The following is a 22,872-nucleotide window of genomic DNA, read 5'->3' as shown; positions in this document are numbered from 1 at the left end:
TACACTCGCACACAGAGGGATGATGAGAGGAGACGCCACAGAGGCGTGTGATCTCTCTGGTCACGGTGGTCACACGCGTGCTGCAGGTTGATCATACAGAATGCCTGAGAGCCTGGGTCTTTCCCATTAGTGCTTTTATACGGCTTGACTCCTCGACTCGCGTCTTAGTCCCGCCCACGGGAGATGCGAGCGGAGGAGGCGAGGAAAAGACTCGAGGAGAGGAAACGAGTAAATATGTTTTTAGAGACATGAGACGTCGTTTCCTCTGAAGCGTCACGTGAAGCGACGTCCGTCCCTGATGACAGCAGCAGCTGATCACAGCTGGATCAGCTGTCAGTCAGCTTCAACAGCTGTTTATGTCTGTTTCTTTATTAGTATTAGATCAGTTCAGAGTTATCAGAGCAGCAGTGTTTCCTCTCTGTTGAACAAACACCTGCACATGAATAACAGCTGCAGTCTGTATTTCTACTGTGGACTGAGTCCTGCTTAGAGGACCAGGAACCATCTCTACTGGCACAATATCTTTATATTATTTATTCATTATTATCGTCTGTATTAATTTATATTCTGACAGTAGACGTTATGTATTAGTCTGAATGTTTGAGGGAAAAGTGAAATGATATAACTCATATCAAACCCGACGCTCAGGAATTATCAGCCTCATGTGACTAAATGGAAATGAGGATAAATGATGTAAAAGGTATAAAAGACACTCTCCTTCTCTCTCTGACTTTAACTGGATACTTAATAAAAGTGAATGAGTGAAATAACAGATCATCAAAAGAAAACTTTCTAATAAATGAAGAAAGTTATTTTAAGTCTGTTCGTTGTCAGCTTTTATAAACCCCTCTCGGTGTCAGACTCCTTCAGTGACGGTGTGTGAAGCAGAGCTACTGCAGGTCCTTCTGCTGCTGGAACACTTCACCATCAACATGGTCCGTCTGTTGTTCACACCTACAGTTAACACAGATTATAACTAGATGGTGAATAAAAAGACAACTAAAATATAAAACTCTTAATCTCTGATCTGTCTTCACTCTGGTATGAAACTCTAGTGATGTTGATGTATCAGATCAGTCTGATCGGCGCAGCGTCCAATCAATAACTGATATCCAGTAAGGGGGCGTGTCGGTCGGTGATAAACTTCCGTGCAGGAAACACTGGAGGATGCAGTGGTGTATCCTCGCTCATAGCTCCTCCAGCAAGCCTCCTCGCTCCTCCATCCTCGCTCCTCAATGCACATTTTATGAATTGGGACGTCCTTCGAGATGGAGGACTGAGATCGATTTCCGGGTCACAGCCAAAGGATCGAGGAGCGAGGAGACGAGGAGGCGAAAAATGCTGAAATGAGAAGGACCTCCTTACTTCATTATACGTCATTCTATTCATCATATTCTGAATTGAGTGTTTTCCTGAACATGAATAAAAACATTGTTTTGGCGCCGACACTGTGTTTAAGTGAGGAGGAGCTGCTGCTGCGTCCCTGTGTGTGGAACCAGCAGAGCGTATTGTGAACCTGCCTGTAGACTCATCTTACTATCTGAATAATGAGCCCTTTAAATACTGGACCAGACTGTAGACCAGGTTTCTGTTGGTCAATGACACAATCGCCCTCTGCTGCCTCAAGATAGCGATGCGCCAACAAAGCACCAGACCACACCTCATTTTAAGACCAACACGCTCATGGGCGTACAGGTGGACGCTGCATGTCGTCCCCTCTTAGTCCTCTCTCCTGTCGATCTGTCCTGACTATCCATTAAAGGCAGAAAGTAATAAGTGTGACTCTTGCTACAAGAATGCTCAAAATAAAAATAAAACACAACTCATCAATTCAGTTTCATCTGTTAAATGTTGTATTTAAAGCAAGTAATAAGGAGAAGCCTGGAGAGCATTTAACTTGACTTATAGGACCAACCAAAGCCGAGGAAGTCCATCTGCATCCCAGCAGGTCAAAGAGCTCGTCGAATAAGATTCATCTCAATTCACTCAACTTTCTGTCGCACCAAATCTGGCCACAAGACGTCACCATATCTCTGACTCCCAGAGCTCTAAAGCAGTCTTCCTCAGTGTGGAGCCCTTCATCATGCACAATAATCCGTCAACATTTCTGCATACACAGGAACCATTAACACTGAAATATAATATTTAAAATTCAGCAATGGTTTCTTGACGTGGCGTGCGTGGCCCGAGCTGCCAGGACACTGACGTCATGTCTTTGGCTTTGTTTCGGGGAATTTGAGGATTTTAATGACGTGATGATTTTTTGGGGTTATTTTCTACAGTAACATACAAATCATATATGGTGTGTTTTTTTTAAAGAATAATATTCATTCTTCTTTGGCAAAACGATTAAATAGAATTCAAATGAAATGAAGCGATTTAAACCCTTAAAGCTCCAACTCTTGACAAACTCAGCCAGTATGTTTAGTCTGATGCTTTCAGCGGTAAAGACCAATGTACACTAAAGTTTTATGCCAAATTGAACTTGTGTTACTTCTAGATCTGGACACATCATTTTCTTTGTACTGATGCATCGTTTGCAGAGAGAGACCCGAAGGCCTTGGGTCTCATCTGTCTATGTTTCTGAACTATCCCAGAGCCGCAGAGCAGATGATGGCCTCCAGAATATCCACCTGAAAGAAAAGATCCAGAGAGACGCAGTGAGTTGTCTGACGTGAGCTGGCCATCATGTATCCATGTAACTGCATCAAATGCCTCCCAGCTAATGCACAGTAACAGGGACAACAGGATGTAACAACCATGGAATACACGGGGTTCAATAAAAGATCAACTGCACAAACAGTTCCAGTAGTGCTAACCCTAGACCAGAGGTTTAAACTGGGATTATGTCCTTCTGATATTCCAGTAGTGCTAACCCTAGACCAGAGGTTTAAACTGGGATTATGTCCATTTGATATTCCAGTAGTGCTAACCCTAGACTAGAGGTTTAAACTGGGATTATGTCCATTTGATATTCCAGTAGTGCTAACCCTAGACCAGAGGTTTAAACTGGGATTATGTCCATCTGATATTCCAGTACTGCTGACCCTAGACTAGATATTTAAACTGTGATTATGTCCAGCCGATATTCCAGTAGTGCTAACCCTAGACTAGAGGTTTAAACTGTGATTATGTCCAGCCGATATTCCAGTAGTGCTAACCCTAGACTAGAGGTTTAAACTGTGATTATGTCCAACCGATATTCCAGTAGTGTTAACCTCTCCTCCTCTTTAAACCACTAAAAGCAGCGGGAAAGTGTTCTTCTCCAGGAACGATATACAGTAGTACTAACAATATACAGCACAGCAAACTTCAATATAGGACGACAGTATCCCACTCATTAAATCATTAACCTGAATTTATCATCTATTGCCCCTAATCTGCTTTCAGGACATATGATGTTGATTTTACCTTCCAGTGTGTGTGTTTTAGAAGACAATTCTATCTGTGTAGCTGGGCTACATCTACAGTAAGGTGTAGAACAAAAACACACGTATTCCCTTGACCGTCAGGAGGATACCCAGCTGTGCAATCCATGCAGAATTACATGCTGTACATCTGCTAGATTAGAGAGTGCTCATGCAGTTTACATCTGCTGATTGATAACATGGGGCACTTCTGCCTCCAGCATCCTAAGGACTTTCTATGCATTAATTTCTTTTCCTTACAGTTGACTGGCAGCTCTAGCCCTGCAGAAAGCCCACCTGTCCCTCACTTTTACCTGGCTGCTGTCTCCCACACTGATGTTCTTGAGCTGGTAGACAGTCACTTGTCCATCACTGTCTCCTACCAGGACACAGTCTGCCTGTGTGGCAAACAGCAGGGACTTCATCTTCACATCAGTGGCAGCAGGCTGCACGATGATTGGGTCCAAGCTGAAGGAAGAGAGAAGTGTATATTGTGGACAACCGGTTTCACATCAGAGAGACACATGAGAGACAGAGTGAGTCTCACTCACATGCTTGAATTCAGGTCCCAGATCTCCAGCTGTCCCTCATTAACGGCTCCGAATACTGTGGCCCACTTTGGGGACCACTTGATGTCGCACACTGCTCTCTGGGTGGAGGTGAAGCTTAACATGGGGCTATGGTGGTCCTGCTTCCACAGCTGGACGGTCCAGTCAGAGGAGCAGCTCAGGAACACATCGGGACTGAGTGGACTCCATGTGATACAGTTCACAGGACACTGAGGGGCAAGATGGGACAGTTACAGAAGTTCCCTCTGATTACTCAACCGCACAACAACATCTGCAACAGGTGGTCATACAATTAGATTTAAAGGGGAACTAAAATTCATCCATGTTATTTCTATGGTCTAAGACGGACCAGAAAATATTAATAAGCATGAACAACTCTCTCCCAAATCCAAAACCTGGAGTGCTAAAACTCCAACTTGTGATGTCATAGGGTATAAAGAGTGGAGCTGCTCCATAGACAATGAATGGGAGAGATGTTGTAGATGACATTGAGAGCACCCAGAGGAATGTTCTGAGTATATGGGAACATTTTCTGTTTCCCAGATGAGATCACTACAGTAGAATAAAGCTCATTTGGGTATAAAAAAGAAAACACAATCAGTCTCCCATTCATTGTCTATGGAAGAGCTCCAGATATTATACACTATGACATCACCAGTTTGAGACTTCCTTCTCTGGTTTCTGGCTTTGAGATAGAGGAGCTCATGTTCACTAATATTGATTGAACTTTCCTAGGCCATGGAAATAACATATTGGAATTATTAATGCAGGTTGTGTTACCTTTTATAGCATCTAACAGGAAAACAAAATTACAAAAATGTATAACAATGACAGAGACATTAAAGAGAGACAGAAAGACAAGATGAGCAGAGAAAAGGTAACTATTGTATGAACTCCAGGAGATATTATATGTAGTATAACCTGAAGAGATGGATTTTCAGCATACAGCAGAATGATGGGATGATTCAGCAGTATTGACCTCTACACTGGGATTAGTTCAAGTTTCCCTGTGGAGTCTTCATTATAAAGAAGTATTGTCTAACCAAATGACATGATTCATCTGCAGTGTTTACACTGGCTTTATCTCTTCTATTGGGGCATTGCTTCCTTTGACAGTGTATTGATGTGGATCTGTGTGGGACTGCTAGACGTCATGCAGCTCTTCTCACTTTTTTCATTTGCACAAGGCCAGATTTGAGGTTTTATTTACACATGGGTGATTTGACATGTGAGGCATACTGTGGATACAACTGGGGAGATGTTTCCGGCTGAGGTAAGAAAGCTCTGAATGATGAGCTTTGATACATCAACCATAACTGCCCCCCTGAGCTTGTGGCATGCACGTCCTTCATTGTGCATATGGCAGTAAATCCTGTTCATCAAAAGATGACTCCACCACAGTGCTACTATTCAAGGACTCCACATACCTGCAAATCAAAATGAATAAAAAGTAGCAGCATTACATTTACTGCAATTTATAGAAAACAGCTGAGGGCCGGTAAGCAATGCATTGTGGGACAGAGCATTAATGGATTTAGCCAGCTCACTCTTGATGAAATGAAATGTGAGCGTCTGAGGAATAATAAGCAAAGGCCTTGTGGTCTCATGTGTCTTACTTGCTTATCAGAAGGAGTGGTGATGGACTTACAAAGTGCTTCCTGTACGTCTCCAGAAACTGCTGACTGTTGGAACAGGAGCACTGATGAATGAGACCTTCCCATGTGCCAACCAAGTAGACACTGGGATCCTAATGATGATAACAACAATCATTTATGAAGTCACCAAAATACAAACTTAGAAATATTACTGAAATTGTCAGTGTCAGCAATAATTGACCCTTGGCTAAGCCCCGCCCCCGCTGCTACTCCGTCAAGCCGTCAGAGCTACCGTTACCATGGCGACACACCGTCACTGACCTCCCTGCAGATCATTTTTGGAAAAATGAAAAAGTGATCTCAGAGAGAAGCAGACAGAAGGGTCTACACTATATCAGGATGTGAAACTGAATGAGCATTGATAACAGGTTAAAAAGATAAGGATAGAAGCTAAAGCTACAGATCACTGTGTAACAATGTAAGGCATTAAAGGCTGCGACAATCATGACTAATTACATTCACTACTTTTTCCCCCTTTAATCACAGGACTATGCCCCTCATGACGTACTGACAGTTTGGGAGTCCTGTAGAGAGTTTCCCTTGTCTGGGCCTATGTACGGTACATTATTTTTCAACTTTAGTTTTGAACCTGAACCATCTCTATCACATCATGTTGCTCGTCACAGACTATTATAATGTAAAATGTGGAGCACAGACCACAGAGCACAGGGAGTTATAAGTGGAGCTAAATGCCTGTTGATGCGCAGAAGGAACTGTGTCGTATAATTAATCAAAATGACACGTTTGATGTGCACATAAGCACGGAGGGTTCTGTGAATCAAAACTACACTTAATGTAACCAGTTCGTGCCTAATTGTGGCTTGACAGCATCACTCTAGTTACAGACTGCAGTGGGTTGCGCTGTGCTGGCTCTCTTATCTCATTCGCACAAATTAATTAATGAGTGGAATATGATAAACGTCTATGTAAGTATAATATTATTATTTTAATTGTAGTGAAAACCGGGACAATTTGTAAGTGACTGTTGAATTGATTGGCCAGTCCGCGTTCAAAGGGCGGGACTTAGCAAAGGGTCAATTGGCAGCTGTTTTACAGCCACAGCTCTGCATTAGCACAAAAGCTATCTGTTAATATGTATGTAGTGTTATACAGAAACAAGCTTTGAAGCCCAGCAACTCCACTCAGCTGAAGGCATCTATCACTGTTAACAACTTACTGTTGGATGGAAGTCAAAACACAGACCAGGAGTCAGTGGTGACACAACACTGTCTGTCCTGGTCCCTCCAGCTTTCTTCTTGGTATTATGAATCCTCTTGAGCTTCATCAGGTCTATGGATGGATGGATGGATGGATGGATGGATGGATGGATGGATGGATAGCAATGCAAGTTAAAATAAATAAAAGAAACTAGAAAATTTCGCAAGAAATTTTGACCAGTGTGCCTGGTGCTGGGAGGATGGGTGGGGGCTAGGGGTGGTGTGTGTGTGGAGGGGGGGGGCAGATTCAGACTGTCTGAGGTCCATAGTGAGGTCATCACTGTAGGTCCTTTCGCTGCGTGCGTGTCTGTCAGCGGTTGCCATGGTGATTGGGGGGCCGTGAGGAGTGTTTAGTTTCCTGTTATCATACAATAAGAGTTGAGGGGTTTTATTTTGAAAACTAGGTGAATACCTAGTTTCCTGTTATCATACAATGAGAGTTTGGGGCTTTTAATCACAGGTGTAATTAATAACATTAATTATGGCCCTGATCCATTGAAGCCCTGGTTTAGAGCATGCTGGCTCACTGAACTGGCGTGATACAGTAAATAGAGTGTGTGTGTGTGTGTGTGTGTGTGTGTCAACCTGCTCTGATTACTTCATGTCTGTCACCTGAGGACCAGCAATCAACGGTTACCAAGGAAACCTTTGATCTTCCCTGCTTTGATGTTACTGCTAATCTCCAGTTAGACAGTTTTACATGGACTCGAAGAGAGAAATAGCTATTGAACAAGTGCCTCTCCGACAAAAAACGTGACTCCTATCGCTAAGATTGTTTAGGATACGAATAAGGACTCCCAGATGAAGATATGGTGTGAACATTTTGTGTGTAGTGTTAAAAATGTGACCTCAGCAGCAGTTTCTAAATCTAGAAACTTTTGCTCTGATCCCAAAAAATCTTCCAAATTTAGTATGGGCCCCTATGGGAGCATTGTCTGGAGTTGCTGTCACTTCCATGCATTTATCGCCAAATGTGTAAGTCCGACAGATTCCATAGCTACATGACTGCGACCAGCACAACATTTTCTACAATTTGATGAAAAAAAATATCTCTGAAGAGTGAAAATTGTGGGCCATAGAGCAATGTGTTCGGAACATTTTCAAAAGATTTTAAAGCTTTCCCGCACTCTAGCGATGACATCACGCACTCTAGCCCTTAACGACCCACGCAATACACACCCATTATAAAATCTGAAACGGTCTGAAAATTTCACAAAATGTAAACTGCGATTTCGTGAAAACCGTGCAAGCTGTCAAAATGGCCATTTGGCCCGATAAAGTCCCAAGTCTCGTGACCCGTTTAAACTTTTAATCATGTTTCTATGTTAAAGTATGGCGACTCTGTATGGCCCCAAAGAGGAGTGCTTTTTAACTCTCTTCACGTTGATTTTCCATTTATTCCTATGGAGAAAAAAATCGCACTTTGCCTTGTGCTTCGGCGCACTGGAATGAGGTGTATTGACAGAATTGCCATTGACTACATGTTGTCACCCTGTGCTTTAAACTCTACTCTAATATCTTCTATTAGTTTTATCTAATAGTTCACATAGCTTCTAAAAGAGCAGTTAGAAAGGTGTTTCTCCTTGTGAACGGGTTACATTACAATTCTGGTTACTTGGTAAATGGACTTGGACTTATATAGCGCTTTTCTAGTCAAAGCGCTTTACACTACATGTCAGCATTCACCCATTCATACACTGATGGCAGAGGCTGCTAAGGTGCCAACTTTGCCCATCAGGATCTAATCTAAATACTCATTCACACACCGATGGCTATGCCTTCGGGAGCAATTTGGGGTTAAGTGTCTTGCTCAAGGACACATCGACATGTGACCCGGAGCAGCCAGGGATCGAACCACCGACCTTCCGATTGGTGGACAATCTGCTCTACCCTCTGAGCCACAGCCGCCCCGTCTGAGCCACAGCCGCCTCTTCAAGTTACTTCTGAACTTATGTTTACTCTTAGAGTCTTTATCACTATGCGTGTCAAGCTGAAGTGACGATGGTGTTGCTGAGTACAGTACCTATGCAGTCGAGGCCGTTGCTGCACACGAGCCACTTGCTGATCCTCCCGTCTGCAGCCACAGAAAACAGCCATTCTGCCTTCTCTCCTCCCGTCAAGCTCAACTCCTGTTGGGTCCACCTGAGCTGCCACACTGGATCCAAGTGCCTGTTGGGACATTCACTGAACACACACACACACACACACACACACACACACACACACACACACACACACACACACACACACACACACACACACAAAAGTAAAGAGCAATAACGTGAGTAGCACCAGTAACCATTATTTTCAGTGTGATGTAAAAGCTGCACTGTCGACACACACACACACACACACACACACACACACACTGACCTGCTGCTGATGACACCTGACTTGTTGTCTTGACTCTTCACGTTGTAGATAGCGATGCTGCCATCTTGCATGCCCACAGCCAGGTGACTGGGTTTATTGGATGAGAAATCCAGGGAAGTCACCGCGCTGTCACCGTGGATGACGCGCTCAGGCCACTGCAAAGGGGACACATGACAACATCTGGAATGGACAGCTGGAGCTCAATCCTCAGTCTACATTCTGCATACTGCTGGACAGACACCGAGCACCGGAGCTAAATAAAGGTTATAACAAAGTCATACTGTGGGATTTTTGAGAGACCAGCAGCATACCAGGCCTGGTTTCTGGTCACTGGAGCCAGACTCACCATAGCCCACAGCCAGGAGGTCCTAGCAGGGAGAGCAGAGCACACACACAGTTTCAACTGTCAACACTTTTCATTGGGACCATTTTTGTTAGAAAGTAGTTCCAGTGAAAACTACTGGCAGTACTTTCTGGGGATTATCCAGCATAACTGGAACATTGGGCCTCATCCCCAGTCGTTCACCAGCTGTTCTTAAGAAGATATTTCTACTTGAAACCCACTTACTGAGTTTTCACCAGTGTTTTCTTATTTGGGATTTGTTCTTAGGTGAGAACAGAATCTACGCACACTTAAGAGAGCACACTTGTTTGTGCAAAATAACTGATTATTGCTGTTTCTTCTACATCTACAGCTGTATAACATAGGATTCAATTTACAATAACATTTTTATGATTTATAACACTACTTTGCTTTATTATGCCTCTGCGCCGGCGCCGGCGCCAGCTGTGGCCCGTGGTCGGTCCATTCTATTGAACAGGATATCTCAGGAACGCCTGGAGGGAATTTCTTCAAATATGGCACAAATATCCACCTGGACTCAAAGATGAACTGTTTAGATTTTGGTGGTCAAAGGTCAAAGGTCACTGTGACCTCATAAAAATGTTTTTGGCCATAACTGAGAGTTTGTAAATGGATGCTTCGATATAGTTTTAGTGTTGTTAAACGCAATTCATCAAGACTTTTCTCTGTTTTTGGATTCTTCTTCTTCGTTCACAACAACGTTTTCTTCACGAATTCCATGTCACACGGGGTGAGTCATTGATATACAAATGGAAAAGGTGTTTTTTGTGATCTTGGTGAACTTTAAAGAAGAATACAGACAACAAAATGTTGTCATCCGCAATGACATACTGCAGACATGTATGTTACAATCTTCTTACAGTATGTTCAATCTTCCCACGTTGCTAATAAGTCGTGAACACCATTAAATGGACATCCTAAAATACTGGCAGACATGATAGAAGCATTCCAAAACACCACCAAAGAAGATGACATGACAGTGACTGAGGTGTACAGCAGCAGGTGTGTCTGTGGTACCGGGTTCTTCTTGTTCCATGCCATGCAGCTGATGCTGCGTCCTCTGCTGAGCTCACAGCTGAAGGCCCAGAGTCGCTCCACAGCTGGAGATGGGGGGCTCTCTGTATCCTCCTCCCTCTGCTCCACCAGAGGGTCTGGGTCTGACACAACCATTAAAAAAACAATACCTCAAACTTTATTTCATTCATCAGATACATAAAGGTAATTTGACCTCTGCATTTAACCCACCCGAAGAATAAGGATGAAGCACCCAGGGAGCAACATGGGGTTCAGTGTCTCGCTCAAGGACACTTGGACATGCAGACAGTAGGAGCCAGGGATGGAACCACCATCCTTGTGGTTAAGGACAACCCATTCTACCCACTGAGCTAAAGCTGGCCCATAACATTACAGAGGACCTGTTATCTCTTTCGTGTGGTGTTTTTTTGTGTAAAAAGTTACAAAGCCCAAAGTCCAGGCCAAAGGGAGTTCATCTCCCCCACACAAACACTGCTTCTGAACTGCCTAAATCGCCTCGATTGAAGTCCTGCATTTTCTTCTGTAATGTGGTGATGTCACAAAGTAACACGTTTGCATAATACCTGCCTAGCAGCTAGTTTGGCACGTCCTCAAACAAAGCTAGTTAGAGTGGAGCTGGAGCTGCAGCACAGCCGGTAAGGGAAAAGTAAAGTGTTTAGTGAACATTAAAGCTTGTAAACATGTTCTAGTAGTAGTCTACTCCGTTTGTGCGTTCGAGTGGAGGGTCCGCCATATTAAGTGCCATCCCAAACCAGTTAGCGGGGAGTGGAAGTGGGTTATAAAACCCTCCAACAGCGAGCTGCATCGATGATGACTAACCAGCTGCCCTTACTGACGATGTGCAATGCCGTTTAGTGTTCGTCATGGAGCACGATCCAATATAAATTCTGTGCGACTACCAGTACAAACACTTTATTATCATACAGACGTTAACAACTTTAATTAGACGGCTGTGTTGAATACTCGATTCTGATTGGTCAATCACGGCGTTCTGCGGTCTGTAATTTCTTTATAGCAGACCGTTGCTATGTATAACAGACCATTGCTATGTATAACAGACCGTTGCTATGAGCGCAGCTCTGATGATGGATTCTGGCGGACCATTTTTCTGTCAAAATATTGATTTCTTCAGTAAGTAGCCGTTGCCGATGCTGCACCCCTCCACTCCGTGTCGGGGTGCAGCATCGCCCTGAATGGGATTCTTTCACTACAATGACCCGCTAGCTGTACATTATCCCTTACAAAGTAAATAGATTGTATTTAGGATCAAATATACCCTTGTCTAGTCTAGAAAACGGTAGACATGTTCATTAGATTGGAAATTGTTGTATATTTATACATATTTATATACAAGGGCTGCACGGTGGTGCAGTGGTTAGCACTGTTGCCTCACAGCAAGAGGGAAATATATACCCTGATCATCCATAACATTAAGACCACTGACAGGTGAAGTGAATATCATTGATTATCTGGTTACCACGGCACCTGGTAGTGGGGGGGATATATTAGACAGCAGGTGAACATTTTGAACTTTGAACTTTGTGTTGGAAGCAGAAGAAATGGGCCAGCGTAAGGATGTGAGTGACTTTGACGAGGGCCAGATAGTGCTGTCTAGACGACCGGGTCAGAGCATCTCCAGAACTGCAGCTCTTGTGGGATGTTCCCGTTCTGCAGTGGTCAGGACCTACCAAAAGTGGTCCAAGGAAGGAGAACCGGTAAACCGGCGACAGGGTCAGACCCGAGGCTCATTGATGCACGTGGGGATTGAAGGCTGGACCGTGTTGTCTGATCCAATAGAAGAGCTACTGGAGCTCAAACTGATGAAAAAGTGAATGCTGGTTCTGATAGATGCCCGTGCTGACCTAAAGTTATGGCTGATCGGTGTATATATATATTCTAGAATCGATCCCCCCCTCCGGGGATCGATAAAGTATTTCTGATTCTGATATTTATTTCCTTGCTGGAGAGATGGAAGTTCGTCCCGTAGTAGCTGCTGTATTTCTACCCTACAGCTTGAACAAGCAGCTTCTTTGAGCTGTGAGTGTGACTACTAACAGAGTTCTCTCCGTCATGGAGTGGGAGGGTGGAGGGACCGGACTGGAATTGGGCCATTTATACTCACCTCTTTATTCAAATGGTCACATTTTATCCATTAGTATCTATGAACACTTCATCTGACCTCACCAATGGTTGGGAGGCAATACGTGTGTGTGTGTGTGTGTGTGTGTGTGTGTGTGTGTGTGTGTGTGTGTGATAATGAGCTGAGTTTCCTCCCACGGGATCAATAAAGATTGTGATTCTTACCTTCTATAACGGGCAGCTGTCTGTAAGCAGCCAGCTTGGGTTGGAACGTGTTTCCCAGAATGCTCCTCTCCATTACTAGTAAGCAGTGTTGGAATTTCTCCGACAGCATGATCAGCTGAAGGTCTGACTCAGCGTTCAAACTGATCCCAATCGCCTCCACTTCTTTCAGTGAGCTAGCAGCACTGGCTGAAGAGACATACAGGAAGATGATACATGCAAGTTACTGCAGAACTATCTTCAACTCCATTTTTACAACTGTAACAATTCATATTACTTCAGTTGTGAATCTTGAAAGGAAGAATATACTGTATATGCGTTGTAGTGATATAGTGTCTGAAAGAATATCAAAGAGTATCTGAGAGGTCATGTTTATTTATTTATTGTTGAATAATCCACCACAAACATATTTCTTATCATTCTTGGCTATTGGGAGTGAAATGAAGCCCAATAAACCCCAGACTGAAGCAGCATCCTGTCCTTCGTTGTTACCTGTACTGGCTGTGCTGCCCACCGACACGCTCCTCTCTGCCCCTCTGCTGGTGTCCACAACAGCCTCTGGATAGTCAGCCCTGCCTAGTTCAGGGCTACACACCTTTTGATCCTGCTCGGGGCTGAGCAAAGTGTCATACATGTCCCAGGTGGTAACAGTCGTGGCTGTAGGCATGGAAACATGAAAAGACAAACACTATTATTAGGGATTGGTTCCATCAAGATAGAAAACTACCTGGAGGTTTAAAGAGGACATGAAATATGCATGATATTGGCACTTGTATTATTACGCACTGAAGCTGTTAGAAATCTAAATCTGTTAAGCTGCACTAATCAATGTTAACAATGTTAGGGCAGCTGTGTCCCAACTCACAGAGCTCACAGCTTAACTCAGACAGCTGAGGCTGGACTCTGCAGTACTTGATTCTTATTTTTTCTTGCACCAAAACACTGAGGCAAATATCCTGTATGTGAAAACCTGATTCTGATTTTAAGTCATTGTTTTAATTAGGGCCCGAGCAGCGACAACGTCGGGCCAGCGAAGGCCCTATTGAAACTGAAAGGATTCCTATTATTATTATTTTTCTCCTCCCAAATGAATCGCCTTTTTGACGACCTTAACATGCCCCAAAAGTTGTTAAACTTGGCACACTTATCAGACGTGGTCAAAAATTTGATATTTTAAGGGTCTCAGGCTTGGCTGTTGCAAAATGACTCGCTAGCGCTTTGGAAAAATTGAGCCTCTCGCTCCGGTTTCACCTACATGTATGAAATTTGGCAGACAAATGTAACGTGGAGACGCACAAAAAAGCCTCTTGGAGGTATGCCCAAAACTCAACAGGAAGTCAGCCATCTTGAATTTATTGTGCGATTTTCGCCCATTTTTAGCGTTTTATAGGCCGTGTACTTTAACAAGCTCCTCCTACAGATTTGATCAGATCGACTTGAAATTTGGTCAGGACCATCTTAAGACCTTGAGGATGAAAAGTTATTAAAATGGTGAGTTTTCACTGAAAGAACGTGACCGTGGCGTGGCGTGGCGTGGCGTGGCGGCCATTTTGAGCCATTCGCCATGAAACAGGAAGTTGTTGTAACTCAACTGTACATAGTCCGATCTGCCTGAAATTTCTCAGGCATGCTGAGGGTCCATGCAAAAAATATACTCATAGTCCCGCCCCAAGACATTAGCCACGCCCCCCTTCATAACTCATGAACTGTTTGTCGTAGAGTCTTGTGGGAGGTGTCATATAACTCAGCAGAGAGTTCTTGTTAAGTTGGTATTGTTACCAACTGTGTCGCCCCCTACACATTAGCCACGCCCCCTTTCATAACTCGTGAACTGTTTGTCGTAGAGTCTTGTGGCAGGCGTCAGAGTTTCGGTTTCACTGTGCCTGGCCGCGTCAGTCGGCTGCTCGCAGCTTTAATTGTCTTTGTCTCTGCCCTCCTCTGCCTTGTTTCCAACAACAGGAAGCTGCGTTCAGTGGAAAAAGCTCTGATAAAGCCACTGTACACTAGCTGCCCAGACCCAAACAGCAGACAGACTGGTGAACATCACCCAAAGAGCCAGATGTTATTCTCAGGACATAATGGAGAATAAAGCTAAATAGAGTTGATAGGAGAGTGAATATTGGACTTAGATTCACCAGGTGGCCAGAAACACGACTCCAAATGACTGCTGACCTTGCTCTGTGTCTGCCAGAGGTGTAAATAAGCAACTGTAGCCTCTTGTTAACCACATCAACTTTACAATGGGAACATTTGTCAGTGCTGTTTCCAGCTTGTTCTCCTGCCCCCAAGTGGCCATAGGAGAAATCACTGAATGCAGCTTTAACTTTGCAAGCTCCGAGGGAAAATAATGAGCCTAACCTGTGTCTACCATGACTGTGCTGTCGCTCTGGACCTGTTTGTTTTTAGCTGCTCCATTCAATGTCTGCACGGATCGATCCACATACTTATCATTGCCCATTCCATTTCTGCAAACCTCAGCATACTGATTGTTTCTCTCTCTGTAAAACAAGGTGAAGATGACGGCAGTTTGTTAAAACCAAAGAATACACATCAATCGATAGAATTTACTTCTATTCTACAGTCACATACTGCATTAGCATGGGTGTCCCAGGGCAGCTCCAGAGAGAAATATTTGTCGATCTCTGTCTTGTTCGCAGTTAAAAAAGAATGACGAGTGGTGTGTCTTTCCTGTGTGTTATACACTCACATGATAGCTTCTGAGTCATCAGCATCCACTGACACAAAGGTGCTGGGTATGTCCAGCAGTGAAATGCTGTCTGTCTCAGAGATGTAGACATCTGTGACCTCTTTCAACATGTCTTCTGTCACAGGTTCTTTCACAGTGTCTCTTTTCCCCTGCACATCTGGCAGAGAACACAAGACATAAAACAAAACCTTGAACTAAATACCACAGATAGTGGTACTGTATGTCACAACTATCTGCTACAGACAACCGTGACATTCAATCAGAATCAAATGCTGTAGATTTAACTGTATTTTGATGCATTTAGTTTAAATCAACTTATTGCCATACCAACATTAATGATGGAGCTTAATAAAATAGATGAATATAGCAGTCAAAGTGAATGAACTTTGGAACCTGGGAAGTTGAAGGGCATGTCCCTTTTGGAAAATGTATCCTCCATCTCCTCATGCATGGACTCGATGGTAGACTGGCTGGATATCCTGCTGCTTCCTAATATGGACCTGGAAAACAATGAGGACACTTTTACAGGGTGACACCGTGTTGTAGCACTGGCCTGATGGGCTACGGAAGGCAGAGAAAGGGATGTCACTAAACACTACAGATAAAATGATCATTTCCCTGGCCAACATCCCCTCTCTTATCAATCAGTCATACATTGAAATATGTAAAGGCAATTTCATTGATTCATTGTTGATTCATATTTAATAAAGCAGCATCTGGTAAACAATCACAAGTCATATATTTAACAAAATTGCTCGTGGTACAGGTAGCAGGTAGCAGGTAGCCTACCTTGAGAAGAGCATGGTGAAGCTGCCAGTGGCTGCTGTCTGGTCTGATGCTGATCCAGCACAGATTTCATCCAGGAACAACCTGCTGGCTTTGACCTGCACAGCTGCTGCAGCTGCTGCATCTGCCCGGTAAAGCGGCTGAGGAGTGACGTCATTGTCTTCTTCATCCAACACCTGCAAACACGAGACCGATAAGCCCCGGATGTCCCCCATCACTGCTCTGTGTTAGCCTACTGCTGCTAAGATCAGCCTGTTGCTCTCCCAGAACTTACCCGGACAGCTTGTCTCGGAGTGGGAATGAGGACTTTGCTGCCAGCGGCCAGGCTCAGACGTCTTCTGCTCGGGGACAGGACGCTGGTTGTGTCTCTGCTACTTTGGCTGACTCCATGTACGCCTGATACTGAAATATTAATAGTTCGAGAGGAGCTAGGAGACAGCAAAATAACAGCCATCAGAACAGTTAGGAGGCTAAAGCTGAACAGGCTCAATAATCATCATAATCATAATAATCATAATCATCATAATGAGTAATAATAAATGAGTGAAACCAGGTGGACTTACGGCCTCAGAACCAGAGTGCGTCTCTTCTTCTTCTCTTCTTTTAGCACAGAGCTGACGGACATTATCGCACCGTTGTTGTTGGCCTGGGACTTCCCTACTGTTACCATAGCAACGTGACGCCCAGCGTCCCCCTGCTGGACAGACGCTGTTATGTACCACCTGTGTGTTTTTCGACATCATATTCAGAAATGCAGAAAAACATTACAGGCTACTAAAGGAGAGAGAGGCAGTTCTCCTCACAGGGAGAGTCAGAGGAGCCTGAACACCTGAACACCTGAACATCAGAGCACCTGAGCACCTGAACATCTGAACATCAGAACATCAGAGCACCTGAACACCTGAACACCTGAACATCAGAGCACCTGAACACCTGAACACTTGAACATCAGAGCACCTGAACACCTGAACACCTGAACATCAGAGCACCTGAACACTTGAACATCAGAGCACCTGAACACCTGAACACCTGAACACCTGAACACCTGAACATCAGAGCACCTGAACACTTGAACATCAGAGCACCTGAACACTTGAACATCAGAGCACCTGAACATCAGAGCACCTGAGCACCTGAACATCTGAACACCTGAACATCAGAGCACCTGAGCACCTGAGCACCTGAACACCTGAACACCTGAGCACCTGAACACCTGAACATCAGAGCACCTGAGCACCTGAATACCTGAACACCTGAGCACCTGAGCACCTGAGCACCTGAGCACCTGAACACCTGAACACCTGAGCACCTGCTGATGTGATGAGACATGCAGGTAATGTCCTCCTGCTAGGCCTACGCACAGCACCTTCACCTTCACCTTCACCGCGTACCTGCTGCGGCTACAGTGCGTGTACAAGTGTGCACGTGTATTTTGGCGGGCTGTTCCAAACGCCACATCAACACACTACACCTTACAGTGTGATAGATAACTAGTGGACACATACTGTAGGAGCTGTAGTGTTGGAGACCCCCGCCTCACAGTTAGATAGATAACTAGTGGACACATACTGTAGGAGCTGTAGTGTTGGAGACCCCCGCCTCACAGTTAGATAGATAACTAGTGGACACATACTGTAGGAGCTGTAGTGTTGGAGACCCCCGCCTCACAGTTAGATAGATAACTAGTGGACACATACTGTAGGAGCTGTAGTGTTGGAGACCCCCGCCTCACAGTGTGATAGATAACTAGTGGACACATACTGTAGGAGCTGTAGTGTTGGAGACCCCTGCCTTACAGTTAAATCATCATCATCATCATTATTATAAAAATGTGATTGAGCAGCTGTTAATATCAATTCTATATATTTTGGTGACCTGTTCTTTGAACTTTTTTAAACTGTGCCACTTTAACAGTCAAAATCACAACAGATCAGATTCCGGAAACAAAATTGGAAACAAAATTAAAGAAATTAACAAAACACACGACGCTCCATGCTACACACGTTGCCTCCATGTTTGCTGAAGAAGAACCGCCACCTCCTTCTATCACAGATGATCATCATCTGATTCATCACAATAGATCCAAAAATAACTGCTCACAATATTCATTTGACATCCATTCATAGAAAATATTTACATCACCAAAATAAATTAGCAAATTGTGAGAATATAATTTGTAATCAACATAAAATAATGTCTCTAGCATATATTATTATAGGCTTATATATTATTTATATTATAATAAACTTTGGTTGTTAAAGATTTAGCGTAAGCTGAAAATGAAAATATCACCACACAAACAGCAATGGAGTACAAAATATAACCATCATTAAAACTAGGACATCAGGTCAGCTCCTAATAGACTCAGGTAACCAAGGTAACCAGCCTACGACCCGAACACACACCGTTGGAGAAACACTGCACACTATGTGAAAACGCACAGCAATCAGTACACTGCACACACGATGATTGATTGGTAATAAACCGTGAGTCCAATCACCAAAATAATATTATAATCAGAGAGAAGAGACTCTGCCGAAAGCATTGATGCCATTTGTATGTGTGTGGAGTCAAAAATGTGCTCATGGGATCAGGTTCGAGAAGTGCCTTTGTCTGCTTTCACTCAGACATGTCTCGTCTGATTTAACATTGAATTCAGTTGGAGATTTGCTTGGACTTCCTCTCACTTTGGGGATCCTAGAGCCAAATGTGTAAGTCTGTTTGTGCGATCAGCACAATATTTTTACAATTTGAATAAGAGTGAACCTTGTGTGATTGGTGTGTTCCTGTAAAGCCCCTTTGAGATGACATACTGTGATGTGAGGCTAGCCGCAGCCACGAGCACAAAACTAAACTAATAAACAACGACACGTTCTCTCCATCACAGAAACACTTCACTCATACTCTGGAATAGTAACCTTTCCTGCAATGTTCCGCCATTGAATCAGGGTTTCACCAAATGGACGTGCACACGCATCTGTATTTCTATAACAGCCAATAGGAACGCTCTCTCTCTGAAATGACCTGTGATTGGCCAAAGTCTCCCATCACGAGCTAGATGTTCTAAAGCCTGAAAACAGAGCCATGAGGAGGAGCAGAAGTCTAGTTTTCTCTCAGAACACTTGAACTACAATATGCTGAAAGGTTATTATGGGATTTTTGCCCAATGATGCCAAAAACATTCTGCCTATCCGTGCTTTAAATAACTGTCTTATTGTTTCCCTAACCCTTACACAGTATCTTTGCCACAGGTCTCTCCCTGTATCCCCCAGGCACACCTCCCAGTTGGAAGTCTTTAGTCCTATGTAATGTGCTATGATGGCCAACAGATGGTGTCGTTTACTTTGATAATATGTGTGCTGAGGCTGGTACTGGTCTTCCTGCCAAGCCCAGACAAGAAATGCCAGAAAGGTCAGGGGCTTGGATTAATCTTACCAAATTAATACCTTTGAGGGAGCATTTATTTCACCAACAAAAAACTGTTATAAAAGACACAGTTGTGACATACAGGGGGAAAAGAACTGACCTTTCATTTTCATTTTAATGACAAATGCTGAAATTGTCATTTGTGGATATTTTACATGTGCTGCATTTCCTGTCTTCATGTTTTTAAATATGACATGTTGCATATTTTGCCAGAAGAATAGGCCTATAGACTGTTGTACCTGCTCAACATTCTTCTCGCCTAAAGATGGGTACCTGTCACTGACACACATTGTTTAACATGTAACAATCCTAAGTGTCTGTGATTCACATTGATGGATTGAAGGCAGATGCTAGGGACAACATTCAAGACAAACTGTAGAGGTCTTTTACAGACAATATTCTGTCTTCCCATGAGCCAACAGTGGAAGAAGTAGCTGTATTTATTGACGGTTCATTAAAGAATAACAGTTAACAGTTGAGCCAGTGTATCTCCAGATTTGTGGCAGCTGGCACACCAGCCAGCGACATTTTATATGCGTATTCCAGGAGTAGCAAAATATGTCATTTAGGAGATTAAAATGTTGTCAAGTCAAACTTTATTTGTATAGCACGTTTAAAACAACCACAGTTAACCAAAGTGCTGAACATGTACATAATAAAAATGAATACAAAGCAAACAGCAATATGAACAGAGTAAAAACAATAAGCATAATGTGCTTATAACACCAGTAAAAGAGCAGCAGCGCAATAGAGAATAAACTTTTTATTATATATATATTTATTAAGTTCCCCCCCCACGTAAGATAATTGCATGAATAAACTTAGCATATATGATAACAAAATAACAGCAGTCACAATTGTGATAAATACAAGTGAAGAAAATTTAAAATAAAGAAAAAAAAAGAAAAAAAGAGAAAGTAAAAAAATAATAGAAAAGGAAGAAAGAGCATATATATTCATATTTATACATATATACATATATTCATATATACATACAAAGACATTTAAATAAGTAAAAACAAATAAAGAGAGAATTACAGAAGTAATAGTATTACAAGAGATAGACAAGCTATTTACATTCAGTATATTCTCTAAAACGGTCTGACCATGGACAACACCATTAAGAGAAGTACCAGGATGTAAAAAGGTTACAAAGTCACCCCAACATTTATCAAAGAGCCATGGTTTCTTCTAGAGATTAAACGTAATCTTTTCTGAAGGTAAATATGATGAGAGCTCTTTAAGCCAAAAAGATACACTAGGGGGCTCCTCATCTTTCCATCGAATGCCGCGATAAGGGGTAGTCTGGGAAAGTGAATATTGCCCCTCAGATTGACTGGTAAAACGAAGTGGTCCCCGGGTAGTGTCAGTCTCGGGTTTGTTGGGATTTCCACCTGCACAATACTTTTAATGATGTCCAGGATAGATCTCCAGTATTGCTCCAGGCATCTGCATGTCCAGAACATCTGTAAAAGAGTCCCTGTTTCAGACTAACATCTAGGGCAATATTCTGAATAGCTACTATTTATCTTATTGATTGAGGAGTCAGGTAAACCCTGTGAATAAGGTTGAACTGTAAGAGTTTGTGTTGATTGTTATAGGAAAATGACTGAGAGCTATCACAGATGGACTTCCACTCAAAGTCCTCGAAGGCATTGCCAATGTCTATTTCCCATTTAACCTTTACATTAAGAGCTTTACTTTCTGTGAGGCTCATGAGTCTGTTATAGATAAAGGATAAAAAACCTCTTGGATTAAATTTTTCTGGCATCATAGTATCTATTTGAAAATCCTCCAAAGGGGCAAGTTTTCCTCCAAGCTGCACTCTAATGTAATCTATAACTTGTAAATATTTTAAAAAGTGTGCTGAAGGAAGCCCAAAAGATGATTTCGATTGTTCAAAGGATCTCAAGTTGTCATGCTCAAACAGGTGTCCAAACGTACATATAAATCTGTTATACCAGTCTTTAGTAATGCCATCTCTCAATGCCCCCGTGGGGTCGACCTGTAAATCCATACCATATTTTAGATGTGTGTTTTACCAATGGATTTAGAGTAACACTTTTCTGAATGTGGTAGGAGGAAATAAATGGAAAACTTGACAGCACTTCTATTGTGTGAGACTGTTCAATTTGTTTCCATGCCGGAGGGTGTTCTAATTTTTTAATCCATGTGCAAATAGCTCTGGATTGAGCATCTTTATAGTATAACTGAAAGTCAGGTAAATTATTATAGATAAAGTATCTGTATCATTCTCATTAATTTTGGACCAAAATTCATTTATTGTAAAACTGCAAAAAGAAAGGACCATTCTAAACAGTCAAATGCCTTTTCAGCATCTAAAGAGATGGTAACTACAGGGGTTTTAATCTCTTTAGCACAGTGAATTAAGTTGAGGAACCTTCGAATATTATCAGAAGAAAAACGATTTTGAATGAAGCCTGTCTGATCTTTATTTATAAGACTAGGTATTGCATTCTCCAGTCTAGTGGCTATAACCTTGGTAAATACCTTATATTCTGATGAGAGGAGGGCAATGGGCCTATAGGATCCACAAGGTTTGGGTTCTTGCCTGGTTTCAGCAGAGCTATATAATCAGAGCCTGTTTTAATGTTTTAGGTAGCTGGTGAATCTCGATGTATGCTTAAACATATCCATTAGTGGTCTAATCAGAATAGATGCAAAAGCTTTATAAAAGTCCATAGGGAATCCATCTGGCCCTGGCGATTTTCCTCCTGAAAGCCTTCCTATTACATCTAGAACTTCCTGTTTAGTAATGTCCGCCTCTAGATTGTCCCGTGTCCCCACAGTCAACCCGGGAATGGCCCGGGTCCCTCTAGGAAAGTCCCTCTAGGAAACTATCTATTTTACGGGTATCTACCCCCTTAGAAGAGTATAAGTCCAGATAGGAGTCCTTAAAGGTCTCATTGATAAGTTTAGGATCATGGACTACAGTGGCCCCGTCTTTGATCCTAACTGAGGAGATACATCTTGAGCTGTCCTCATTTCGGATCTGCCAGGCTAATAATGTA

At 42.9% G+C, this 22,872-nt stretch overlaps 1 protein-coding gene across 6 annotated transcripts; it reads right to left on the bottom strand.

Annotated features, from left to right (window-relative positions):
* Window positions 1-747: 747 nt before the first annotated feature.
* Window positions 748-17,097, bottom strand: dnai4 (dynein axonemal intermediate chain 4). Of its 6 annotated transcripts, XR_012595975.1 has the most exons (18): window positions 16,978-17,097; window positions 16,689-16,842; window positions 16,418-16,590; window positions 16,022-16,128; window positions 15,629-15,785; window positions 15,280-15,419; window positions 13,414-13,578; window positions 12,925-13,110; window positions 10,603-10,742; window positions 9,503-9,589; window positions 9,222-9,376; window positions 8,872-9,032; window positions 6,809-6,921; window positions 5,625-5,723; window positions 3,959-4,185; window positions 3,722-3,875; window positions 2,495-2,633; window positions 1,193-1,341 (listed from the first exon to the last, which is right to left on the bottom strand). XR_012595975.1 is itself a non-coding variant. In XM_074652365.1 (17 exons), exons 1-17 carry the CDS (start codon window positions 17,082-17,084, stop codon window positions 1,099-1,101), a joined length of 2,568 nt encoding a protein of 855 aa, XP_074508466.1. In that variant the 5' UTR covers window positions 17,085-17,097; the 3' UTR covers window positions 749-1,098. The 6 variants fall into 6 exon arrangements, 5 of the variants coding, with proteins under 5 accessions (XP_074508467.1, XP_074508466.1, XP_074508468.1 ...); XM_074652365.1 differs by lacking the exon at window positions 2,495-2,633 and having other exon boundaries at window positions 749-1,341; XM_074652367.1 differs by lacking the exon at window positions 1,193-1,341 and having other exon boundaries at window positions 1,835-2,633.
* Between the last annotated feature and the right edge of the window lie 5,775 nt (window positions 17,098-22,872).

The sequence above is a fragment of the Sebastes fasciatus genome, chromosome 11 (genome assembly GCF_043250625.1).
Source record: "Sebastes fasciatus isolate fSebFas1 chromosome 11, fSebFas1.pri, whole genome shotgun sequence".
NCBI classification, from domain to species: Eukaryota; Metazoa; Chordata; class Actinopteri; order Perciformes; family Sebastidae; genus Sebastes; species Sebastes fasciatus.
The sequence above is the reverse complement of the archived record's forward strand: the minus strand, read 5'-3'. Positions and strand labels throughout refer to the sequence as shown.

What these genes read in the sequence shown, in the direction of transcription:
- dnai4 (XM_074652365.1), bottom strand. Translation starts at nt 17,084, where the DNA reads ATGGTAACAGTAGGGAAGTCCCAGGCCAACAACAACGGTGCGATAATG. An exon ending in GGGCAGCACAGCCAGTACAG is followed by an intron (nt 13,111 to 13,413) that starts GTAACAACGAAG and finishes ATGTCTCTTCAG; the next exon opens with CCAGTGCTGCTAGCTCACTG. An exon ending in TGGGACCTGAATTCAAGCAT is followed by an intron (nt 3,876 to 3,958) that starts GTGAGTGAGACT and finishes CTCTTCCTTCAG; the next exon opens with CTTGGACCCAATCATCGTGC.